This window comes from Scheffersomyces coipomensis (assembly GCF_036884675.1).
Source record: "Scheffersomyces coipomensis strain NRRL Y-17651 chromosome Unknown DFJ63scaffold_1, whole genome shotgun sequence".
NCBI classification, from domain to species: Eukaryota; Fungi; Ascomycota; class Pichiomycetes; order Serinales; family Debaryomycetaceae; genus Scheffersomyces; species Scheffersomyces coipomensis.
The window spans coordinates 1837959-1862095 of record NW_027042892.1 but is presented as its reverse complement, the minus strand read 5'-3'; the positions used below and the strand labels follow the sequence as shown (position 1 = coordinate 1862095).

The 24137-nt window shown below is 31.1% G+C and overlaps 11 protein-coding genes across 11 annotated transcripts; 5 read left to right on the top strand and 6 right to left on the bottom strand. All coding sequences in view use genetic code 12, as the record gives it.

Annotated features, from left to right (window-relative positions):
• Positions 1–1509: 1509 nt before the first annotated feature.
• Positions 1510–3708, top strand: CHS4 (Chs4p; the record flags this gene model as incomplete). Its single annotated transcript, XM_064905453.1, has 3 exons — positions 1510–1678; positions 1835–2047; positions 2159–3708. The coding sequence occupies 3 exons, from the start codon at positions 1510–1512 to the stop codon at positions 3706–3708; spliced, it is 1932 nt and encodes a 643-aa protein (XP_064765003.1).
• Positions 3709–4637: 929 nt separating this feature from the next.
• Positions 4638–5264, top strand: DFJ63DRAFT_333144 (uncharacterized protein; the record flags this gene model as incomplete). Its single annotated transcript, XM_064907805.1, has 1 exon — positions 4638–5264. One exon carries the CDS (start codon positions 4638–4640, stop codon positions 5262–5264), a length of 627 nt encoding a protein of 208 aa, XP_064765002.1.
• Positions 5265–6506: 1242 nt separating this feature from the next.
• On the top strand, positions 6507–7175 carry DFJ63DRAFT_310808 (uncharacterized protein; the record flags this gene model as incomplete). The annotated part of the gene is made up of 1 exon (XM_064905649.1): positions 6507–7175. The coding sequence occupies one exon, from the start codon at positions 6507–6509 to the stop codon at positions 7173–7175; it is 669 nt and encodes a 222-aa protein (XP_064765001.1).
• A 215-nt stretch (positions 7176–7390) lies between these two features.
• On the top strand, positions 7391–8320 carry DFJ63DRAFT_333142 (uncharacterized protein; the record flags this gene model as incomplete). Its single annotated transcript, XM_064907804.1, has 1 exon — positions 7391–8320. One exon carries the CDS (start codon positions 7391–7393, stop codon positions 8318–8320), a length of 930 nt encoding a protein of 309 aa, XP_064765000.1.
• Positions 8321–8398: 78 nt separating this feature from the next.
• On the bottom strand, positions 8399–11242 carry KIP3 (tubulin-dependent ATPase; the record flags this gene model as incomplete). The annotated part of the gene is made up of 1 exon (XM_064904685.1): positions 8399–11242. One exon carries the CDS (start codon positions 11240–11242, stop codon positions 8399–8401), a length of 2844 nt encoding a protein of 947 aa, XP_064764999.1.
• Positions 11243–12294: 1052 nt separating this feature from the next.
• On the bottom strand, positions 12295–13548 carry LAC1 (Lac1p; the record flags this gene model as incomplete). The annotated part of the gene is made up of 1 exon (XM_064907803.1): positions 12295–13548. The coding sequence occupies one exon, from the start codon at positions 13546–13548 to the stop codon at positions 12295–12297; it is 1254 nt and encodes a 417-aa protein (XP_064764998.1).
• Positions 13549–14140: 592 nt separating this feature from the next.
• SSN8 (cyclin-dependent protein serine/threonine kinase regulator) lies at positions 14141–15397 on the bottom strand (the record flags this gene model as incomplete). The annotated part of the gene is made up of 1 exon (XM_064905648.1): positions 14141–15397. One exon carries the CDS (start codon positions 15395–15397, stop codon positions 14141–14143), a length of 1257 nt encoding a protein of 418 aa, XP_064764997.1.
• Positions 15398–15729: 332 nt separating this feature from the next.
• On the bottom strand, positions 15730–16935 carry DFJ63DRAFT_28476 (cyclophilin type peptidyl-prolyl cis-trans isomerase). The gene is made up of 5 exons (XM_064904841.1): positions 16786–16935; positions 16710–16722; positions 16601–16652; positions 16343–16542; positions 15730–16283 (listed from the first exon to the last, which is right to left on the bottom strand). The coding sequence occupies exons 1-5, from the start codon at positions 16825–16827 to the stop codon at positions 16063–16065; spliced, it is 528 nt and encodes a 175-aa protein (XP_064764996.1). The 5' UTR covers positions 16828–16935; the 3' UTR covers positions 15730–16062.
• A 198-nt stretch (positions 16936–17133) lies between these two features.
• DFJ63DRAFT_321796 (phosphopantothenate--cysteine ligase) lies at positions 17134–18156 on the top strand (the record flags this gene model as incomplete). Its single annotated transcript, XM_064907365.1, has 1 exon — positions 17134–18156. The coding sequence occupies one exon, from the start codon at positions 17134–17136 to the stop codon at positions 18154–18156; it is 1023 nt and encodes a 340-aa protein (XP_064764995.1).
• A 33-nt stretch (positions 18157–18189) lies between these two features.
• On the bottom strand, positions 18190–19854 carry SAM50 (SAM complex subunit). The gene has a single exon (XM_064904880.1). The coding sequence runs from the start codon at positions 19705–19707 to the stop codon at positions 18223–18225; it is 1485 nt and encodes a 494-aa protein (XP_064764994.1). The 5' UTR covers positions 19708–19854; the 3' UTR covers positions 18190–18222.
• Positions 19855–20001: 147 nt separating this feature from the next.
• CRZ1 (DNA-binding transcription factor) lies at positions 20002–22422 on the bottom strand (the record flags this gene model as incomplete). Its single annotated transcript, XM_064905647.1, has 1 exon — positions 20002–22422. One exon carries the CDS (start codon positions 22420–22422, stop codon positions 20002–20004), a length of 2421 nt encoding a protein of 806 aa, XP_064764993.1.
• Between the last annotated feature and the right edge of the window lie 1715 nt (positions 22423–24137).

Sequence of the window (24137 nt, the reverse complement as noted above, 5' to 3'; positions counted from 1 at the left end):
TATAATGACTCTGAAATACAATGTCTGTTAGTTATTATAATACAAGAATTTATTAGTTTACAATAATTTATTTGTAGTGTATAATTTATCCTAAAACTATAATAAATATCCATTGCCTTCGCTTTGTGATTATAATGCCGGGCTGCCGATATTGCGAAATGACCCAAATCATTACTTGTCAATAGTTATCATTATCAAAATTCTAACATTGGCCCATTAATCTGTTTTGTACTTTTAGTATTTTACGAATTTATCATTTTTGTGGTGTTTCTAAAAATAGCAGTTTTCATTTTTTTTAACAATCAAGAGCTTTCAAAGCCCAATATCTTTTTATTATATGAATCATTGATTAGAGTGAGGCTTACCTCGCAATATCAGGCTTGATTGACACGAAAGGAGGTGTTTCACGAAGTGTTGGGAAGTAGAGTTCATTGATAATGATATGAGTGTTTGACAACGTGTAGTAAGTAAAATAGAGTTGTAATTGTAATTAATAGAGTAGAGAACGAAAGGAACTCTACACGAATAGATAGTGGATGTGATACAGAACAATAAGGGACTGGTAGTAATGGTTTAGAGGGTAATGTTACTAACTAATCTCCTGATATAGTTATTGCATCAAGATTTATTTTATAGAAGTAATCATAGTAAGATAGTAGAATTTAGGGTCATGCTGCAAGCTGTTGCCTTGTTGCTAAATATCGGTATTTAGTTGCAAGTTAGAATTATTTACCATTCTTTATGATTAATAGGCTTTTCATAGAATTTATAAAGATGATTATATGAAGTTTATCAAACTAGTTGTGGTTAAAGTAGTATACCATACGCGTGTCTGATGGGCTGGATTCATTGTTATAAGTTGACAGAATCAACCAAGTAAAAACCATATACAACAGCGCTTACTTCCTTAAACCAATCAAACGTTCTCCCATCCCACCACTCCTGTCAACGTCATCATACGCCATCAAGCAACGGTGGTGTCAGTAATTACATCTATATTAACTAAGATATTAAAGCCACTGTTGTTGTAGAATGAGACACGACTTTTTCTCTTTTATATTTATTTACATTTTAAGTCAAAGAGAGAGGGTCTGTTTCTGCAGTTTCTTTTTTTTTCTGTTGACCTCCAAAAAATTTCTTTTGTTTTTAAATTTTTTTTACAGCACTGGAAGGAGAAAGAAAGATCGTGTTGACTTGAAATTATAAACCTTTCATCCCTTCATTTATCATCTACTCCAATCTCTATCTCTTACCATAATCATCACCTCCACCATCATCATCACTACCACCTCCACCCTCACTTGTCATCCATCTTAGAAGCCAGTGTTTATAGAACAAAAATAGTGAAAAAAAGCAACGACAACGTCCACCTACCCAACCCACACATTCTCAAAATTGCAGATCTCTCGTTATACATACTTAATCCACCAAATTCATCAGTGATCTCATAACTTGGTTCACATCCCATTAGTCATATTCATCCTCCCTTCCCCTTGCATCTTATTCATCATGAGTAATCCAAATCATCCATATCGTCAAAGAGTTGTCTCACCTCCCAATTCAGCGCCATATCCAATTAATGAAATTGATTATAATAACAATAATAACAATGGAAGTAATTCTGCTGTAAATTCAAATTCAACTTTACCAAGACATAACGGTTCATCTGCTTCATTAGGTAAAGGTGTCGGAAGTCATAATGGATCTCAGGTTTCAATTAATAAAAATCGTTCACCTGTAGCTCCAGAATCAGGTTCAACTTTATATCAAACTCCAATTGGAAGTCAACAAAATTCTCCTCAACATCAACAATTCAATCATAATATTTTACAAGCTCCTCCATTGAATAATATTGCTCCAAATGGTCCAATTTTGAAATCTCCTACTATAAATGCCATAAATAATCCTCCTTATCCTTATGAAGCTCAAACTCCACCTCCTGTTTTTGCCCCTACCAGAGATAGTAATCCACATATGGTTACTTCTCCTCAATCAATTCCACTTTCTGCTACTTCTTCAGTAACAAATTTGAATTTAAGTCATCAAGGTAATCAATCTGTTGATCAACAGTTACATCTCCAACATCTCCAACAACCACAACAACAACAACCATTAGCATCTGCATCTACAACTACTTCAACTCAACAACAACAACAAGCCATTTATTCAAAATCTGAGAATAACTTACTTACTCCTCCATCAAAATATATTCATTCAAGATCAATTTCATCTAGTTCATCATTCTTTTATGATCGTAATGATAATGCTAGTATGATTGATTTTAGTCAAAATATAATTCAACAACATTTAGGAAGTAATTCAACTCAATTATTACCTAGAATTAAAACTATTGAATTATATCGTAAAAATGCTAAAAAATCAAATGATCCAACTGTCTTATTTCAATATGCCCAATATATGCTTCAAACTGCTTTATTATTAGATTCAGAAAGTTTAAATCCTCAAGCTACTGCCACCAATGCTAATAATAGTAGTAGTAATGCATCATCATTTAATACTCCAACTCAATCGATTGAAAATTCCCCCAAGAAAAATCTGCCATTTGGAAAAGATCATAATGGATCTCTTTTATCATTACCAGGTCAACATAAGAAATCAAGATCAGCCAATTCAATTGATGCTCTTGGTAATGAAGGTAATGGTGAAAAAATGGATGATAAAAAATTAAAAAGATCATTATTAAAAGAAGCTGTGTTTTATTTAAGAAAATTATCGGATAAAGGTTATGTTGAAGCTCAATATCTTTTAGCAGATGCTTATAGTTCAGGTGCATTAGGTAGGATTGAAAATAGAGAAGCATTTGTATTATTTCAAGCTGCTGCCAAACATAGTCATATTGAATCTGCATATAGAACTTCATATTGTTATGAAGAAGGATTAGGAACTGGTAGAGATGCTAGAAAAGCCGTTGATTATCTTAAAATGGCTGCTTCTAAAAATCATGCTGCTGCCATGTATAAATTAGGGATTTATTCATTTTATGGTAGAATGGGTTTACCTCATGATATTGCCACCAAAAAGCTTGGTATTAAATGGTTAGAAAGAGCATCAAATGTAGCTAATGAATTAACGGCAGCTGCACCATTTGAATTAGGAAAGATTTTTTATAATGGTTTTCAAGATATTGTTATTCCTGATCAAAAATATGCATTAGAATTATATTCTCAAGCTGCTGCCTTAGGTCATGTTGAAGCCGCTGCGATTTTAGGTCAATGTTATGAACACGGAGAAATTGTTAATCAAGATAATGATTTATCGATTCATTATTATACACAAGCTGCTTTAGGAGGAGATCCTGAATCAATGTTAGCTATGTGTGCGTGGTATCTTGTTGGTAGTGAACCATTTTTACCTAAAGATGATAATGAAGCCTTTGAATGGGCTAGAAGAGCTGCCTTATGTAATTTACCCAAAGCTCAATTTGCATTAGCTAATTTTTATGATAAAGGAATTGGATGTATTAAAAATTCTCAAGAAGCACAAATTTGGTATAAAAAGGCGGCCGAAAATGGTGAAGAGAAATCGATATCAAGAATTTCTGATAAAGATACTGCAAATAAATTACAGAAACAAATTTTAAAGAAGAAATCAAGTGGTAAATTATTTAATGGATCAGGTAATAATCCAAATCATAGTAGTAGTAATAGTAAAAATGCTGCTCAAGATAAAGATTGTGTAATCATGTAATCCAATCGTTCCACCATCCATCCATCAATCCAACCTCATCATCATCATTCATTAGCATTAATCATATAGACCCCTGATTCATGATGGGGGATTAGATAAATATAACTTATTATAGTTATACTTCGCATTATAAAGGGTTCAAAAGTTTTCCCATCTCGTTTAAAGTTTTTTATTTTAGTTTTTTATTAATTAGTTTTATTTTTGTTTATTTATTTATTGATTTATTTAGTTCATTTCTATTATTATTCCCATTTATTCAATTGAATATGATTTTTGCAATCGCTTATATAAGGTTAAACATGTAGAGTAGAGTAAAATATAATTTTTAAATCAAGACAGATTCAGTCAATGTTTTTTCTTGGTTTTCAGGTGGAAAGAATAGAATGGATAAACCTTAAATTTGAAATGATGTCCACAGTAAACATTAACTTCACTTTCTACAAATCAATTGTGGAAGATTGTTCATTTACGGATGGAATGATCAATTTGGGCTATAGATATATACGCCGCTCAATTGATTTAATAATTAACATGATCTCATCTGTGGGCTGAGGATGTCCCAATATATATATAAGCCACTTTTCTGTACTAGAAAATAAATTTAAAATCGAATCCGCTTACATAAGCGTACTGATAAATAAATTGATATCAGTTATATTATTCATGAATATGATTAGTACTATGTGGATATGTAAGAAAATCATTATACCTGACTTATATCCAAATGATGAAGATTTATACAAAGAAGCATGTTTGGGTTACGAGTCAAAATTAGAGCCGCTACACCGTTTTTATTTTATGTATTGTGAATAATAACTTTTACTCGTTAATTATAATTTTTATATAAATATAAAAACATTCGTCCTTATTATTTTATTTCATTTGGTAAAGTAATGTTTCATATTATCATATATCAACTAAGTACAATCATGTCTCCTAACGAATTCAACAACTCAGCCCAACAAGACCAATATAACTCTCAACAAGGTCAAGGTCAAAGCCAGCAAAGACAAAGATTACTTCAATTTGCAGGTAGACATGGTAAAAGAGGAGGTTTAATATCATCTGTTATCGGTGCTGCTGCAAATGGTGGTGGATTATCTGGTAATCAAACTAGTGGTCAAAAAAATTCAAGATTAGGGTCTCTTATTGGAGCTGTGGCTGGGGCTATTGGTGGTAATATGGCTGGGAATTCTATGGAATCTGAATCCAGTCAAAATCGTCAACAACAAGGTTACAGTAATAACAACAGTGGTTATGGTAACAAAAATTATGGTAATAATAATAGTGGTTATGATAGTCCTCCATATGATAGTCCTCCATACGCTAGACCACAACAAGGTGGTAATTTTGGTAGTAATGGTGATAATTATCAAAGTGGAAATTTCGCTGGGAATGGTGGTAATTATCAAGCAGGAAACTATGGAGATAATTTCGATGGAGAAAGTAGACGTAATGAAGGAGGATTTAGTGGAGATGGTAGACAACAGGAAGGATTTGTAGGTCTGGATTATGGTAGACAAGAAGGTCGTCATGATGGTGATAATAAATATTAATCAATTGTCCTCATCCATACCGTGTTTCGTTTTTTATATAGATAGTGTTTAAATAGTTAATATTATAGTTTTTATTTTAGAGTCCCTTTAATTTTGGCAGCATGTAAAATTTCAAATTGGACGCAAAAACAAAAAAAGGTGATCTTGAAAGTAAACAACTTAATCAGATACATCATAAGTGATAACAACCACCAGTATGCCAGAGGGAGATAACACCACCCATGAGTCAATCGCACCATGAAAACTAAACCATTTATTCAGTCATACTCTCAAACTATATAAATCAAACCGATCCATACCAGAGTTAATCATCATCATCATTCATTAGCATTAATCATATAGGCTCCTTCGCATTATAAACGATATAAAAGTTATTCCAATAAAAAGTTTTATTTTAGTTTTTTATTAGTTATTGATTTATTTAGTTCATTTCTATTATTATTCCCGTTTATTCAATTGAATATGATTTTTTCAATCGCTTATATAAGGTTAAACATGTAGAGTAGAGTAAAATATGATGCTCATAGTTTTAGTAAGAGAAATACGTCATATGAGCAATTTAAACGGTGAGTTTTTAAATCAAGACAATTCATTCATTTTTTTTCTTGGTTTTCAGGGGTGGGGGGAAAGAAAGAATTAACCTGAAATTTCAAATCATGTCCATGGTAAACATTGACTTCTCTAACGAATCAATTGTGGATGTTCATTTACAGAAAGAGCTAAATGATTGAATGATGAGTTTGGGCGCTTAATTGATTTAATAATTAACATGAGCGGAGGAAGGGACTAACTAAATAATATAAGCCACTTTTCTGTCACTCGGTTAGTAATAATAGAAAATAAATTTACCGTAAGGAAAAATCGCAACCGCTTATATAACACACTGCCATGTTAAGTTGAGATAAATGATATATGATAAATTGATATGAGTTATAGTATAGTTTAACCCTGAATATGATTTGTAGTATGTGGAAATGTAAGATGATAAACCTTAGACGTGACTAAGTATATCCAAGTGAAATCGATTTATATATTCCTTGATTCACAAAGAAACGTGATTGGGGTACGAGTCAAAATTAGGGCCACAACACAACACCGTTTTAATTTTATTTTATGCATTATAACTTTTCAGCCCTAATTCTGAAATTTTGATAATTTTTATATATAAATGTAAAACGTTCTTCTTTTTTTTCTTTTAGTCAATTGATCTTTACTATTATCTTATATCAATTAAGTACAATCATGTCTGCTAACGAATTCTATAACTCAGCCCAACAAGGCCAATATAACCCTCAACAAGGCCAAGGTCAACAAAGACAAGGCCAACAACAACAAGGTCAACAACTTGCAGGTGAAAGTGGCGAAAAAGGTTTATTATCAACTGTTATCGGTGGAGCTGCTGGTGGGTTTGCTGGCAATAAAATTGGTGGTCAACAACATTCAACTTTAGGATCTGTTCTTGGAGTTGTGGCTGGGGCCATTGGTGGTAATAAAGTTGAAAATTTTATTGAATCTGAATTCAGTCATAGTGGCCAACAACAAGGTTATAATAATAATAACAGTGGCTATGGTAACAACAATTATAGTAATAATAACAATTACGGTAATAATAATAGTGGTTATGATAGACCTCAATATGATAGACCTCCACAAGGGGGTAATTTCGGTGGAAATGGTGGTAATTATCAAGGAGGAAACTTTGGAGGTAATTTCGGTGGAGAAGGTAGACGTCATGAAGATGGATTTGGTGGTCAAGGTAGACAACAAGAAGGATTTGGAGGTCTTGATTATGGTAGACAAGAAGGTCGTCATCATGAAGGTGGCCATCATGAAGGAGGTCGTCACGAAGGCGGTCATCATGAAGGTGGACGTCACGAAGGAGGACGTAATGAAGGTGGCAATAGATGGTAATCAATTGAGCTCATCTCTCCCTTACTCTTTTATATCTAGATAGTGTTAAAATAGTTAATGTTAAGTTTTGATAGTTTTCATTTTAAAGGCCCTTTAATTTTGGCAGCATGTAAAAATTCCAATTGTACGCAAAACCAAAAAAAAGGTAAACAAAACTTTGATCTTGAAAGTAAACAACTTAATCAGAAACATCATAAGTCATTGCAACACGCATCATGTCAGACGGAGATGCCATCACTGACGAGTCAGTCGCACCTTCAATTCTAAATCATCTATTCAGTCATACTCTCAAACTATATAAGTCAAACCGATCCATACCAGAGTTAACGAGAGATGATATCAAATATATAAAGTCAAATATAAGTAAATATCTATTCAGTGTTTATCAACGTCAATCACGAGATATGATCATAAGGACGTATACATCTGCAAGAGAAGTATATTCCGATTTGAAATTATCGATTCGAGATGAGATTGAAGGTCAGTATCGTTTAAAGGTGCTATCATTAAAGAGTCGGAATAAAATATTGATATCGACTCAATCGATAGTATTCATATCAAAGACCGATAATGAGCGAGATGGCGATGATGATGATGAAGTGGCGAAGAAGTTCAATACGTTGATACTTGCTAGATTATCTCCCTTACATCAGATCATCATTAAAAGTTTGAATAATCTAACTTGTGATCCACCATTGATTATCTCAAATCATGAATTATCAAATGTATCGATATATAATTTCATAAATCATTTATTCGAGACTGGTTTGATGATAACTGATGTGCAATTGACATATACCCTTCCTGGTTCCAGTGTTATAAATGATAATCTTCGAAATATCGTGGTGAATATTCCTCAATCGAATATCCTGACCTTCAAAATACGACAACGACAACAAGAAGACCAAGAAGAAGAAATGCGATCAATCATGTCTATCATTAATGAATTCTTATTTGACCATTCTAAATTGAAATTTGAACAATTACTGATTCATAAATTCATAAGTAACATTATTAATATTTCCATAGATGGTAAAATCAAAATCAAACCTTTACAATCATCATACCCAGAATACCAATCAAACGACAACAATAACTCCTCACAATGGCTATTGATTAAGAACTTTTACGAATTACTTCATTAACTCAAAATGCAGTGGTTGTATATATATATATGTAATGAAATCTATAAATAAATAAATAAATACACGTCATAATACTCATTAATCTACTTTATCAGAGCCTTGACTATTAACACCTATACGCGATTCAATCACAGGAAAATGGTTTATAACGTTTGTAGGAGTCCCTGATATGATTAATTTCTTAGGTGATGTAGGTAAGGAATTTGAGATTAATGATGGTGGATGTAAGTCATCTAGTATATTATTTGTATCTTGTAATTTTATACTTGCACCTTTATTAAGTAAGGGTAATTTACTTGAGCTGGATGGTTGATGATCATTTAAATTTATCGATAATCTTCGATTACTAAATATCCGAGCTCGAGGTTTAATATCATTAAGACTACCATTTGGATTAATCTTTGAACTTGATAATAAAGGTGGTGATTCCATAGTAGTATTATTTCCTTCATCATCATCAAGATCATCATTTAACAAACTACTATTAAGAATGGTATTCGTTAATGGAGAATCATCTTCAAAATCACTTTTTAAAGTAGATGTATTATTAACCTGTTCATCTTCCTCTTCATCATCCATGGTTACTTCACCTGGTTCTTGATCTTGAGTTAATATACTAGTATCACTCCGAGGTATATCCCATCGAACTTTCTTACTCGCTTTTGATCTATGAGGGGAGAATTTAGGAGTTATAGGTTTTTTACTAATTGACCTTTTGAAATTCCTAGGTGGTGATGCTCTTAATGGTGATAATGGAGCTCGTTTACCTTCTCTTGGTTTAGATAAATTAGGGACATTATGGATAAGTTTTTCATTATTATTGTTGTGGTTGTCATGATAATCATTAGGGAGTGGTGTATTTTGTAAATCATCATCTTGTTGATCTTTTAATTTTTGTTGCATGAATTCAGTAGTATATTTTTCAATAGCAGAATCAAATTCTCCATTAACTAAATCTTCTAATGATGATAAGATATGGGTTTCGATTGAATTTGAATCTTCATTATTTATAGCACGGGTCAACTCTTTCGGGATGAATGAATAGTCTTTTAATTTATATATCAAATGATCGAAAAGAATCGAAGAATTAAATAAAATCTCTCTATCAAATGATTCATGTAATGAATCAAGAAATTTTTGAAAAATTAAAGAATAATAATCAGACCAACCTTCATACTCTTTTAATCGATTTAAAATTTGATTACTAGTTTCATTAAAGATATAATCAATATCATCCGATTTACCATATTGAGATTCTAATTCGGGAATTTGTTGATCAATCTTAACTAATACTTGTTCACATAAATTAGCTAGACTTAAATTGATATTATTGAATCCTGATAATAAAATTTCAATTTGAATTCTTTGTGAAATTAATAATTTCCGTTTGGCTAATATGAAATATTTCTTCCATTTTTCATTTTGATGTTTATTTAATGATGTTTTTATAATTTCAATATTTTCTAATAATACATGTAAACATTTTTCATTTATAAGTTTTTGTTTTTGAATGATTGATGATTCAATTTTCGATTCTCTTAATCTTAATTCTATAATTTCTTGTTTTTGTTCCGTAATCATTTTTAAATATGATCCCACATGACGATCTAAATTATGTAAATTTCGAATTAATTTAGTTTTAATTTCTTTAGCTCTATTAGCATATTTTAAAGTATTTAAAGTTTCATCATAATGTTGTGACAGTGGTGATACACAAACAATCATAACCGTTTTACAATTACCTCCTAATGAAAACTTTAATAATCGGGTTAATTTTGAATCTCGATATGGAACATGATTTCTTCTTCTGGGATCACAAAGAGCATTAATACAATTCCCTAAAGCTAATAATGATTTATTTATATTGGCACCTTCATTTAATCGAATTCCTCTATTTTTAGTAGCTGCTGCTCTTTCACTACCAGCTAAATCTATAATTGATAATGTTGCAAATGTATGTTCTTCATTTAAATCTGCGGTTCTATTCTTTTGGATCACATTGATTTGTAATACAGCATGAGATCGAGATGAAGTAGCATTAGCTTCCGTTGGTGATATGGTTCTATTTTCATTTCCTCTAAGAATCATTTCCATAACTTCTTCGACATTATGAGGTTTATGAATCAGTAAATTTGATACTGATATTCGTTTTTGAGAATCTTCTCTTAAAATCAATTTTTTATGATCAATTTGAGGATTTAATAAATCTCGAATAGTTTCATTATAAATTTCAAGATATGATAAACTAATATCAATAATTTTAGAATCATTTAAATCATCAATTCTTTGATATAATTCCTTCATAGTTAAGAAGATAACTCCTGGATCATCTAATTTCCCCAGTATAGTATGAGTTTTCCCACATCCAGTAGCACCATAGGCAAAAACGGTAGCATTGAATCCATCTAATATACTATCTAATAAAGGACGAGTGGTATGATGATAAACATCAGTTTGAGATGCCAGCATATCAAACAATCGATCAAATACAAACCTATGTTCTTTGATACGAGATGATGATCCATTGACTCCATTCGGAAATGCATTTCTTTGCATGGTATTTAAAGGATTAGTTTCAGGAGGATCAAAAATTAACATTTTATCATCTGCTACATCAAGAATATTTCGGATTCCTCTGGGGGAAAATAATGATTTTTTAGAGGGGGTATCTGATACGTTGGAACTTAAGGATCCATCTCCAAGGAAGAAAGTATCGTTATCATGTTTGATGAGATTTATTTCTTCTGATTCTGTGAATGGTCTTACACGTACGGCAACAGTAATAGATGATTCTCTGGTGGTTGGAGTTATGGATGAATGAGCAGGAGGTACGGATGAAGGTAGTGACGTAGATATGGATGTAGGTATTGAAGATGGTATAGATGAAGATGGAGGTCCAATTGATTCAATACCGCTACTCATTTGATTGATGGACACAGACAGGAGAGGAGTTGGAGTAGTGGTATACCTATATCACAAACATATATCAATGAGTAATTTGTATTGATGTGAAACTCAATGTGGTAGTGATGATACCTCTCGTTCAGGTGATCTCGTCTTGATATATATGATTGGTTTGAAGTGATGGTGATGGTGGATACCCTCTATACATATATTTGGCTGCCTTTTGACCTGTTTTGATGATGGCTGTTTAAAATTCCATTTGGTGCGCGTTCTTTCTAAATGGTAAACATTGGTACTATATACAGCATACCAGTTTATATACAGGTCAAAAATTCAACTCTCCTGTATATAAATGTTCTTTTTATATGCAGTACGAATGTTGATAATTTTTTTTTTTTAACACAGCCTTGTGTGGGTTTGTGTTTGAGGGAGGGTAAAATTGTCTAGTGCTACAAATCCTATTATGAACTGAAATTGAATAAGATGAATTATTATAATATTAAGGAAGGAAGGAAGGATGACATGAGAGGGGATAGATAAAAGAGGAGAAAACAAAAGAAAAGAAAAAGGGGAAATAATATTAAATTAATTAATTAATTAAATCTAACTTTACTAAGAATACATAATAAATAACTTTACAACTAATTAATCATAAAAATGGAATATATTTATTAAATTATGATTTTATGATTTGATTTGATTTGATTTGATTTGAAATTGCTTGGAATTCCAATTCCAATTCCAACAAGTATGTTTTGTACATTTTTCATTTTTGAATTTTTTACAATTTGTTTGTGTCAAATTTTTTATCAATAGTATCAACTTGGTATTTATTTTTCAAAAACTTTAATTGGATCTTTCGTTTATATCTATTAAATGGATCAAGTTCTTGGTGGTTTAGTTTATGATAGTGACTGCTTTTCTAGCTTTTTTAACCTTGGATTTTTAGATACTAGTATATCTCTATGGTATATATATACATATTATTCTTTTGAGCTTTATTATTATTATTATTATTGTATAAATTAAATAGTTGATGAGTGAGAGTAAGACTGATAGATATGATATGACTAGTACTTTTCATCAAGAGTTCCATCTGATGATGATTCCTTTTCAATAGGAGTGGTTTCTTCATTATCTTCATTATCTTTTTCTTTAACATCTTCTTCATCATCTTCATCAGTAGAAACAACAATATCTTCTTTAACTAATGGAACCTCTTCTTCTTCTTCTTCTTCTTCATCTTCATCGTCACTTCTAACATCTTCAGCTCCTGTACCAGTTATAACTTTATAAGCAACTTTAATAATTAAATACATCCAAACACAAGTTATAATTTGTAACCCTCCTAATAGACCAAAAAATACATTAAATATATTTTCAGTCCAACATCTTCTTAAACTTATAACTCCTTCAATACATTGACTTTCTTGCATTAAAATTTTATGTCTGCTTATAACATGATATAATAAATAATTATAAACACCATGTCTTAACACAATCCAACTGGTTAAAAATATAAAAAACATTACATCACAAAGGAAATTGAATCCAGCATATTTTAATAATTTAGCAAATGAAAATATAGTATCAACCGAATCCATAATCATTAAGATTAAATGACCAATTCTAGTAAAATAATAATAATATGATCCAATAATTAAACAACAAGTTATAATATGATGACTAAACATTTGAAAATGATCTTTTCTTTTTTGTTCAATATTTAATACAAAGATTTGTTGTAACCAGAATGAAGTTGCCATAAGGTAATAAAGTTTAAATTCAGATTTTAATTGATAATGAGGCCAACCAATATAAACATTATCTAAATTGAAATAATATGGCGATTTTATAAAGAGATATAAACCAAATAAAAATGAATAACCATAATAAGTAAATTGCCAACTTTGTTCAGCAAATCTAATTTTTGCTTTTCTTGAATAAATATGACAAAATTTTGATGCAAATGGTTCAAAGACATTGATCATAAGGAATGATCTTAAAAAGGTTAATAAGATGATTCCATGAATGATGATATAACTATCATCCCATCCAATATCATATATGGATGAAGGATGTTTGATGGTTAAATTAACATCATGTTGATATTGTAAATTCATAAATTTATGAGTATATTTTGATCCTGAAGGGATAAGGAAATGAGTGATATATAACAGTAAAAGGATGAATCGAGATATGGAGACTTGATTTCTTTCGATAGATGCTAAGTAAGTTTTTTGATATAACATGTAAGATTCATTTGAATCAGCGGGAGCCATTTTAGTATCACCATCGTTCGATGTTGATTTTGGAGATGTCATGGCGATGGATGATTGTTATAGATATGATATGATGAGTTGAATGAAGTGGGGATAATGAAGTATAGTTATATAGGAGTGATGATATTTGAAGGGTGACTTAAATTATAATTTAAAGGTGGTGACGTATGAGATGATTGTGATTGGAAAAATTATAGATGTTGAGGTGAGGATATGCTGTAAAGGGATGGGTTAAACGAATGATGTGATGAATTGAATGGGATGAACGAACGATCGGCCTGTAGTAGGAAGAGTACAGAGTATGGTGACGATGATAGTTATACGAAGAAGACCAATCAATCGATGTAACCTGTTCTCTGGTCAACTTCAATTTGGTGTTGTAAAAATAAAAACAAATTTTTAATTATCATACCACAGCACAGCACCCACTCACTCAGTACTTAACTGAAGTTGAACGTGTATTAAATAGTGAACAGAGTGTAAAAAAATTAAAATTTTTATTCTCTGTTATATACAGGATAAGATCTCTCAGTACTAAGAAATATTTTAAGGTTATCATATCATATCATAATGTCATATCATATCATCATATCATCGTATAATTTATTTCATATATCGTATAAACTGAAGCTATTTATCTATTTAATAACATAAACTGTAAGGCCTTCTTCACACTCTGTTCATTATATCGATTCCATAATACATAAATATTAATCATATCTTGCATAGCTTCCACTACTTCATCTAAATTTATATGAGAATGATTTAAAAAATTCATAAATTTATTAATCTTGATTGTTTCTTCGTCTAATTTTTGATCTTGGAAATCAGGATTATCAATCCCTTGGCTTGTATTATTGTTATTAGTATTAGTATTATCGGTATTATTAGTAGTACTACTATTTTCATTATTATTACCATTGGTTGTGGTTGTAGTTATAGTAGTAGTATTACTAGGATTAATATTATTACTGGTAATACTACTAGACACATTGGAATCTCCATCAGTTCCATCCTTAGGATTAGCCAATATCATTAAATCATCTATATGCATTGAATCTCCATTATCAGTAGTATTATTATTATTATTATTATTATTATTATTCCTCCCATCGGTATTAATAGAAGTTGTATCATTAGATCGAACATCCTGAGTAATGGTATTACTCCCACTTGACCCATTCCCACTACTACTCCCTCCCCCTCTTAATGTCGATAAATTCTTCTTTAATACGATCGTTATATATATTGCTGCAACGGCTATAATATGAGGGGGCACCAATAAATGTAAATCAGTTAAATAACTATCATTAATCAATGACCACGCATTTTGTAATTCATTATCGGATAATGTGAAACCATAAATCATATTATTCTCCCATAAGAATTCCTTTAATTGAATTAATGATTTATAAGGATGATGTAAGAATAAATACAGATCCATTTCTTCAATAAGATAAAATTCAAATTCGGCTAATTTGGTAATATCATGAGGAATATATTCCGGCCATAACGTTCGTGACTCCAGCAAGATCAATCGAATATGTTGAGGACATTCTTCAATCTTACATGCCACATATAAACAAGCAGTAATCAATAAATAAACGTTAATTTCTTTCAAACTAACTCGAGTTAAAAATCGATTTAAATAGATTTCAGCAGTGGATAACGCCACTTGACGAATATTTAATCGTCTTCCAAGTTTAATTAATAAATTATGTAAATAAATCCTCATATTATAATCATAATTGATATTAGGATATTCTTTAATTAAACCATTTTGAATCATTTTCCGTTCTAATAATAACACTTTCCTCCTTGCTTCAAGAAGGGATTGTCGAGTGAATTGCCATTTCAATCGTTGAGTTGAATTCCAATAATCAGCGGACATCCTAATTGTATGTGTATCTTGATTGAATCTGTGTAATTGTGATGATATAAATGATATGGTTTCACTTAATCAATTCCTTCTAATTATCATTAATTGAAAATTGAATCAGTGAATAAATTTGACCATTGACACACGACCTCAATCCAAAACTTACTATTAATAGGCATAACATCGCAACCGCAATACTTAACCACTGATTAAAAAATAAAATACCGTAAATCAAATTCAGCTCAGTTAGAAGTGGTGAAGTGGTAAGAAGGGCTGACACTTACACTTTACAAATTTCAATTTGATTGATTTTACTAATTTCATCTGTATTATGTTATGGGTTTTATTTGATGTTTTCTGATTATACTTAATTATAATTTGATTATAACCATTGTATAATTGGTTATAATTGAATATAATTTAACCTGTTTCTTATATAATTGTTGTATAATTAGGATATAATTGTGTTCAGATCATTCTAACTATATCAGTTTTAAGTATGATTCATTCATGTGATATTGAGTATATTGAATGCCGATGCATACCCCGGGTTTCATTTATATGTTTGATCTAAAACTGTAACCTTTTTCTAATAATAGTAACTAAAAACTATATATCTATCATCTTCGTATATATCGTTTCCTTTTCGTAATTCTCTAAGTACTACCACTTGTATATCACATCTCTCCACATTCACTTATAATTATAGTCGATTTTGGTTTATCATTTTGATCAACTTTCACTTTATCTAATTTATCAATCGTTTCAAATCCAGCTATAACTTTCCCAAATACAACATGTTTCCCATCTAAATGTGGAGCATCATCAGTAACTATGAAAAATTGACATCCATTTGAATTAGGACCTGAATTAGCCATAGATAGACTATATTTCTTATCTAAAAAACATTGTTAGTAAAAAACATTATAATGTATGTGAAATGGGATTTATACATACGATCATAGGGGAATCCTTCATCGGGAAACGTATCCGATCCAAATATACATTTCGATCCTAATCCATTCCCTCGAATGAAATCTCCACCTTGAATCATGAATCCTGATATGATTCGATGAATGGGACTATTCTTATATCCTATTGGTTTACCATGGTCTTGATATTCACCAGTACAGAATTGTCTGAAATTCTCCGTCGTCCTGTCACAGTAAGTTAGTATTTGAATCAACATTTGATTATTGGAAGATGTCTACTTACTTGGGAAGATCTTTGGTGAATAATTCAATCTTTATACGAGGTTGAATCTCATCTATGAAGGTTAGTTATTTTGGTCCTAAGTGAAATATTACTAATTTTCGATACATACCATCAATTTTAATCTAAATTATTAGTTAGTATCAACATGGTGATCTATCAACGGACTCATAAAATATGATACATACATCTAAGAATACAATTGTCGTCATCATATCCATATCCACCATATAAACTCAATCTCAGATGTTGTCTGTCCCCACACAAAAAAAAAATCTGTCAGTCACCAAAAAAGAAAATTTACCCAACCAATTTATTGAAGCGGACTTTGATCATATAATCGTATAGATACAACCAGACTACCACAAATTGAGTATAAACTATCGTCAATTAACTCGACTCGTGTGATATAAATATAGTTAGGGTTTTCCATTATCATTCCAAACATGACTCCTGCTCCACCACCTCCAGAACCCTCCTCCCCATTAGATCATGCCATAAATGTTACAAGTAATACCCCAATTGTATCTTCCATTATGAAGAATTTTCATACTGCAAATCCAGAAATGGAAACAGCCATAGATAGAAGCATCCCTGATTTCCCTGCTGCTCAATTAAGTGATGAAGATAAATATTTCAAACATCATAAACCTCCATCGTATTTACCGGAGATTGAACTGGAAGTTAAAGATTTCATTGAATATCATAAATCCACCTCCCATAAGAATATCGTATTGGTTACTAGTGGAGGTACTACTGTTCCATTGGAGAATAATACTGTTAGATTCATTGATAATTTCAGTGCTGGGACAAGAGGTGCTACTTCTGCTGAATACTTTCTTGAAAATGGGTATGCTGTTATATTTTTACATCGAGAATTTTCTTTATTACCTTATTCAAGACATTATAGTCACACTACGAATTGTTTCTTGGATTATATGACGGAAGTTAATGATAAAGTTGAAATCAATCCCACATTCGCTGATGAAATGTTAATTGTTTTGCGTAAATATAAACAAGCTAAAGAATCAAATTCATTATTATTGATTCCATTCACTACCGTTAATCAATATTTATACACTTTAAGAGTGATAAGTGAATTATTACAATTGGTAGGGAAGAAAGCATTATTTTATTTAGCAGCTGCTGTTCTGGATTTCTTCTTACCTCAATCAAGAATGCCAACTCATAAAATTCAATCTCAAGAATCAGGAGGAAAATTAGAAGTTAATTTAGATCAAGTTCCAAAATTCTTAAGTCGGTTGGTGGATAATTGGGCTCCCTCTGCATTGATTGTGTCATTCAAATTAGAAACTGATAGATCGATCTTGATTAAAAAGGCTAAAACTGCATTGGAAAGATATCAACATCAATTGGTGATTGGGAATTTATTACAAACTAGAAAAAAGGAAGTGGTATTTGTCAGACCTCAAAAAGATGACGATGAACAATGGATAAGATTAAATGATGATCAAATCTCATCCAATGTTGAAATTGAAAGTTTAATCATTCCTCAAGTTATCAAAGTTCATGAAGATTGGATAAATGGTGATAATTAGTACATACCTATATCATATATATATTATTATTATTATTAAAAATTTCTATTATTATTATTACACTATTTACAAGAATGTAACTCCTATACCATATTGAATTCCCTTTCTTATAGAATCAGTTCTGTTAGCAGTAACAGGTAAGACGAAATTCAATTCAAATCTCGCCATAGGATGATTATATAAAATCCCAAATCCAATACTGATCGAATATTGATTAGTTAATTTTTTAAAACTAGTAGTTAAATCATTTTTATTCATTGATACTAATTTCCCATAATTTATGAAATTATGCAATTTAAAATTCAGATCAGAAGATACTCCTGGGATGTTCGATATTAATGATACACCTCCATTTAAGAATATATCTCCCCCAAGGGACAGATTATAATCCTTAGGTCCTAATCCATTCAACGTGAATGAACGTACATCATTAGGACCACCGATATAAAATCGATCCAATACCGATGTTTGACTTTTATCGCCCAATGGATATATTATCCCTGCTTTATTGGTAACGATTAATGATGATGATAATGCAGGGAGTTTATATGTGAATTGAGATTCAACAATTGATTTTATAAACGGGTATTTGTTAAATTTGAATAAACCACTATATTCCATTCCAAATCGAAAGTATCGACCCATGTTAGGTAAATGGACATTATTTCTCGAATCATAGATTAAATTATATATAATGGATGATTTTAATTGTGATCCGGATTGATTTAAGATCGTTAATGATTTTGATCCTTTATTCTGTAAGATTTTCCAAAAATTTTCCACGATGAATTCATGATTCAATTTCGAATGATCATATTGAGTATAGATCTTATTACTAAACCCTTGAGTTGTAACTTCACTTTGTAAATGATCTAATTTTCTCGTATTTATATAAAATAAATTCTCATTAATATAATCGGCATTATTTAAAATTGGTGTATTATAATTTAATAAATATGATGATTTGGTCTTAGTACCTGTCGTAGCATCAAATGTAAGATTCTCTCCTCCTCCTAATAAATTCCGTAATTGAAATTGGATATATCCATCTCCTTCACCATTCCCAATATTGGTTCCTGTCTTGGCACTGAATTTCTTTATCGGTATGATATTGAAAATAGGTACGAGGTTTATAGATGATCCATTATCTCGACTGAAAAGTGATGGTTGAATAGGATTTATCGTCACTAATAAATTCTCCACCAAATTAAGTTTTATGAATGATGTTGATACACTCTCTACTGAATCTAACATTTGGGTTAGAGTGATGGGTTTATTTGTAGTTAATAATGATTTGAATTGAGCTTGTAAGAAACTATCTCGGAAATCCTGACTATTAGTGATTTGAACATTCTTAATCTTGATAGGTTGAGTGGCATTATCTTTAAATAAATCTTCTAAATATTGTTTATTTTGTTGAATAATTAATTGTTCCTTTTCTAATTGTAAATCTCGTAAGGCTTGTTCTTCCTTGGACGGTTTGTTCTGATCTAGTGAAGATTTCGATCGTGACAATCGATCCAACATGTCCTCTTCATGATCCAATGACATGATTGTAGTGATCTTACTTCCTATTTGCTGATTGCTGTTTGACGTGTTTTTAGCTTTTATTTACCATTTACAATTTGGGTTCAGGCTTTTTCCATTTTCGCTCGCTATTTTTTTTTTCCTCACTGACCGCCGCTGCTCTCTTTACTTTTATGATCCCACACAAAATTTAAAGTTATATAAATCTATGATAATACAATAAGAATAATAATAACAAACCTAGAACATAACAAGTATATATACACATACAAAACTAGAATTGAATGCAATAACTTAAGATTATTTTATGTTAATCTTTTAATCCTGGGGCGGCGATATAGCCACCAGAGGTAAGAACGAAGGTGGTGGTTGATTATCAAAATCATCCAGTTGAGAAGTAGTTATATCAGTAGACATCAGTATTCCTTTATTTTCCATCAAACTATCACCATAAGTTTGGAAATAATCAGTAATGACATTAGCTTCATTGACACTTTGTGTATTTACAATACCTTGTGCTTCCTTTTCTCGAGCTTCTTCTTCAATTAATAATTTAATACATATTTTACCAGCTTCAGTTTGGAAATGACGCCTTAAAGCATCAGCTCTAGCAAATTTACGACCACATCCAAAGGGTTGACCATTCTTTAATGTACCCCAACATTGGAATTTCTTTTCTCCACTATGTAAATCTTCATGTCTCTTTTTATCATGTTGTCTAGCAAACGCTTTACCACATATCGTACATACAAATGGTCTATCATCAGTATGAGTACGTAAATGAGATTTCAAATTATACGGTCTAGTGAATCTCTTTTCACATAAATGACATGCATAAACACTAGGATGTTTTTGAGTACGTTTCGATGATTGATTTGGACTTGCCAATTCCAACATTTTTTGTCTAGCAGTAGTAGCATCAACTTTAGTATTACTACTATTGGAGTTAACTGAATTAATACTATCTTGTGAGGGTTGTAAATACTGCATTTGAGATCCATCATTATTAGTAGTGGACCAACTTTCTTGATTATTATAATCTAATTCATCATCATCATCATCATCATCATATACACCTTCCTCATCGTATGAATCGCCACCTTGATCCAAACCTTCTCTTTTCAAAGGTAAAGGTGAACGAGAAGTTGATCGAGATATCTTACGAGCATGAGACTTTTGACGACCTCGTTTAATATCTTGATAAGTAGCATCATTATTATTTTCCAGATTATTTGATCCAACAGGACTAACGGTGAATCCATTAGGGGCCAATGTATCCTTCTTTGATTTTCTTGGTTTAGTAGGTTCAGGAGTCGTTGATCTTACACTTGATGTATTACTAAACAATGATGGAGTTTTAGCTAATACAATATCATTACTGGGGGATAAATTAATATCACCATCACCATTACTATTAATAAGATCAGGACTATAACTCGATTGTTGTTGGTTATAATTGGATAAATTCGATTCCGTCAATCTTGAAGCACTTAATGGTTGAGGTGGTGGATAAACCGTTGTCAAATCAGTGGTATTGAAACTATCATTGGTTAAATAATTATCCGTTATCATTTGATCATTGGATTGTGGAGGAGGAGTTATAACAAATGGATGAGATTCAAGTTCGAATTTTATATTTGGTGGTGGACCACCTGGTGCCGCCACAGATGCAGCAGCTGCTAATGATGAGAAATTTGGTTGTTGATTATCGATAGTCGAATAATTATATGTCATGTTATTATTATCTAAAGTGGATAAATTTGTGTTTGAGATAGATCCACCAAGAGCAATTTCGGCATCGAAGGCATTAGAATTGTACTGTGGTTGTAATGTATTTGATTGTTGATGTTGTTGTTGTTGTTGTTGTTGTTGTTGAATATTATTATTTCCATAATCTGAATAGGCAGCAGATACATTACTTGGAATTGGAGGTATGATACTATTTGAATTACTGAAATGAGACGTGGCGTCTAAGAAAGGACTTGCAGGTTGTGACGATAATAATGAATGAGATGAATAAACACTTGGAGAATGAGGAACATTTGGGTTTAAAAAGTTTGATGATGGATCAAGTTGACCTTGACTTGATTGTTGTTGTTGATTATAATTATCTGATATTGACACATAACTACCACTTCTTTGATGGAAAGAAGTTGGAGCTAATAAATCTGATTGTTGAGGTTGAGACTGTTGTAGTATATCCTGATTCAATTGAATTTGAGGCGGTATTTGATTTGGATTCAGGGAGTATTGATTAAGTGATATATCTGAGCTATTATCAATATTTGAATTATAGAAAGAATTGGTACTCTGATCATTGGTATTATCCAAATATTGATTACCTTGTTGTTGTTGATTATTTAAGAAGATTTCTATAGATGGGAAATCTTGACTTTGGTCTGGTAATTTGGTTTGTGATTGTGAAAGTGTTTGAGATTGTTGTGGTTGAAATTGGTTTTGATTTTGATCAAGTCTGAATTGATGTTCAAGATTAGGATCATTTCCAGATTGATTGGTGAATTCGAATAATGAAGGAGTGGAAGGGTTATTTGAATCGGTGGTATCAGTGGTTGAAGCAGGTTCATAGATGGTAGTGGTGTTATCAATCTGAATGGTTGGTGGTGATAGATTCAACACTTCATAGAACTGCTGATCATCTGTTAGATTCCTAGACTGTTGTGATTGTTGTGATTGTTGTTGATGTTGTTGGTCATCGTTAGATAGATTGAGTGACATCATAAAAAAGATATGATATGATATATAAAAGGATTGTCTACTTAGTGATAAGGGAAGTAACAAAGGATGGATAGAAGGAGGGGCAAGGATACAATCAAGTAACTGGTAAGTGCTCCTTGATGAATCCAAGTTATGTCTAGAATAATAAAACAGGAATAAATAGAAATTAACTACCAAATATATCAAATTGATATATAAAAAAACTGTAAAAGATATTTGAATTATTTATATAAAAAAAAAAAGTCATAAAATAAAAATTCGGGGACAACCAAAAAAAAGGTGCAGATGTCGCATTGTGCATGTAGACAGAGAAGACATTATTCCATACTGTGCGACATAATATAATAATCTGCTCATACTGTATAGAATTGAATACAATTAATGATATCTAAAGAAATGCAAAAGAAACGACTATGATGATTATCACCAAATGAGTCAAATTGGTATGTAACACTGTGATAAAAAAGGAATTAAATCCTAATTAAGGTATGATATCAGAAAAGAAAGAGGTCATAGAAAAATAATCCAACTTATTGATCATCACTTTGTTGCCAGATATGATAGTTGAAAGAAGAAGAGGAAGAATCAAAACCACCACAAAATAATTTCCCACCACTACTACACACTTAATACTATGTTTACTTAAGTTTGAAAAATATCCGCTTAATAATCGTAATCAGGCTACCAATAATTGTAAAATTAATAATCCCACGACCAATCAGATATAAAGTACGAGAAGTTTCATCATTAACCAATAAACAATGATAAAGCCATATAAGGCTAAATAAATTATTCATGAGCATAATATCTCAAAAATCAGTCATTGATTTTTTGAATAATTATCAATTTCATTAGGAGTAACTTAGATATAATTTATTTGGTTGGTTGGTTGGTTGGTTGATTGGGTTATAGTTTAAATTTCAATTAGTCTTCCCTCTTTACAAGGGCGCAGTTTTATAATCTGTAAATTTATTTCCTAATTAGGACGCAACTAATGAATAATTATGCTGCAAAGTGAAGTTTAAGAAAGAACCACTACCAACTCATTTTTAACTGATCTACTTGCTTGTTCCTGAATTAATTCCCTTTATAGAGATCGGATATACATCTAAAAACAATTGAACCATGGAACGGTTATTTCGTATTTGTAATAAGTCAACCCCCATTCCAAAAAATTGCTTGGAAGTGTTAAAACGTTAAACTAAATTTAGAAGTTATTATAGTGCGATCGTCCTCCTAAAAAATATTTTTAAAAAAAGAGGCAAAGTCAAAATTGCTTCATCAAATAATAATGTCAAATTAATTTAATCTTTAATACTATAACTTTATATCATTTATTAATAGAAGTGATCATTGTGTATGTATTCATCCCAAGCCTAATTGGTTATAACTTTCCTTTAACTTTCTTACCGTGTTTGTGGGATTATTATTTTAAGAGAAAGTTTCCTCCATTGTTGATCCGTATATATATTTTATTCTACCGTAGTTCGACACCAAAATATCTTCTGTAACTCGATTATTCTCCTACTTAATAATTATAGCAGGCGGTGATGGACGGGTTATCCGTTTATAACTGCAGTTATTATCCTCCCATAATCATTCCATCTGAAATTGAAAATAAGCTTTATTGTTGAATCATTCTTCTTTTCAACGGGTCACCTTCCCCTTTACTTGTAATTATTGTCCCAGTTATGTTCTCTGCCACATTTACTTTATCG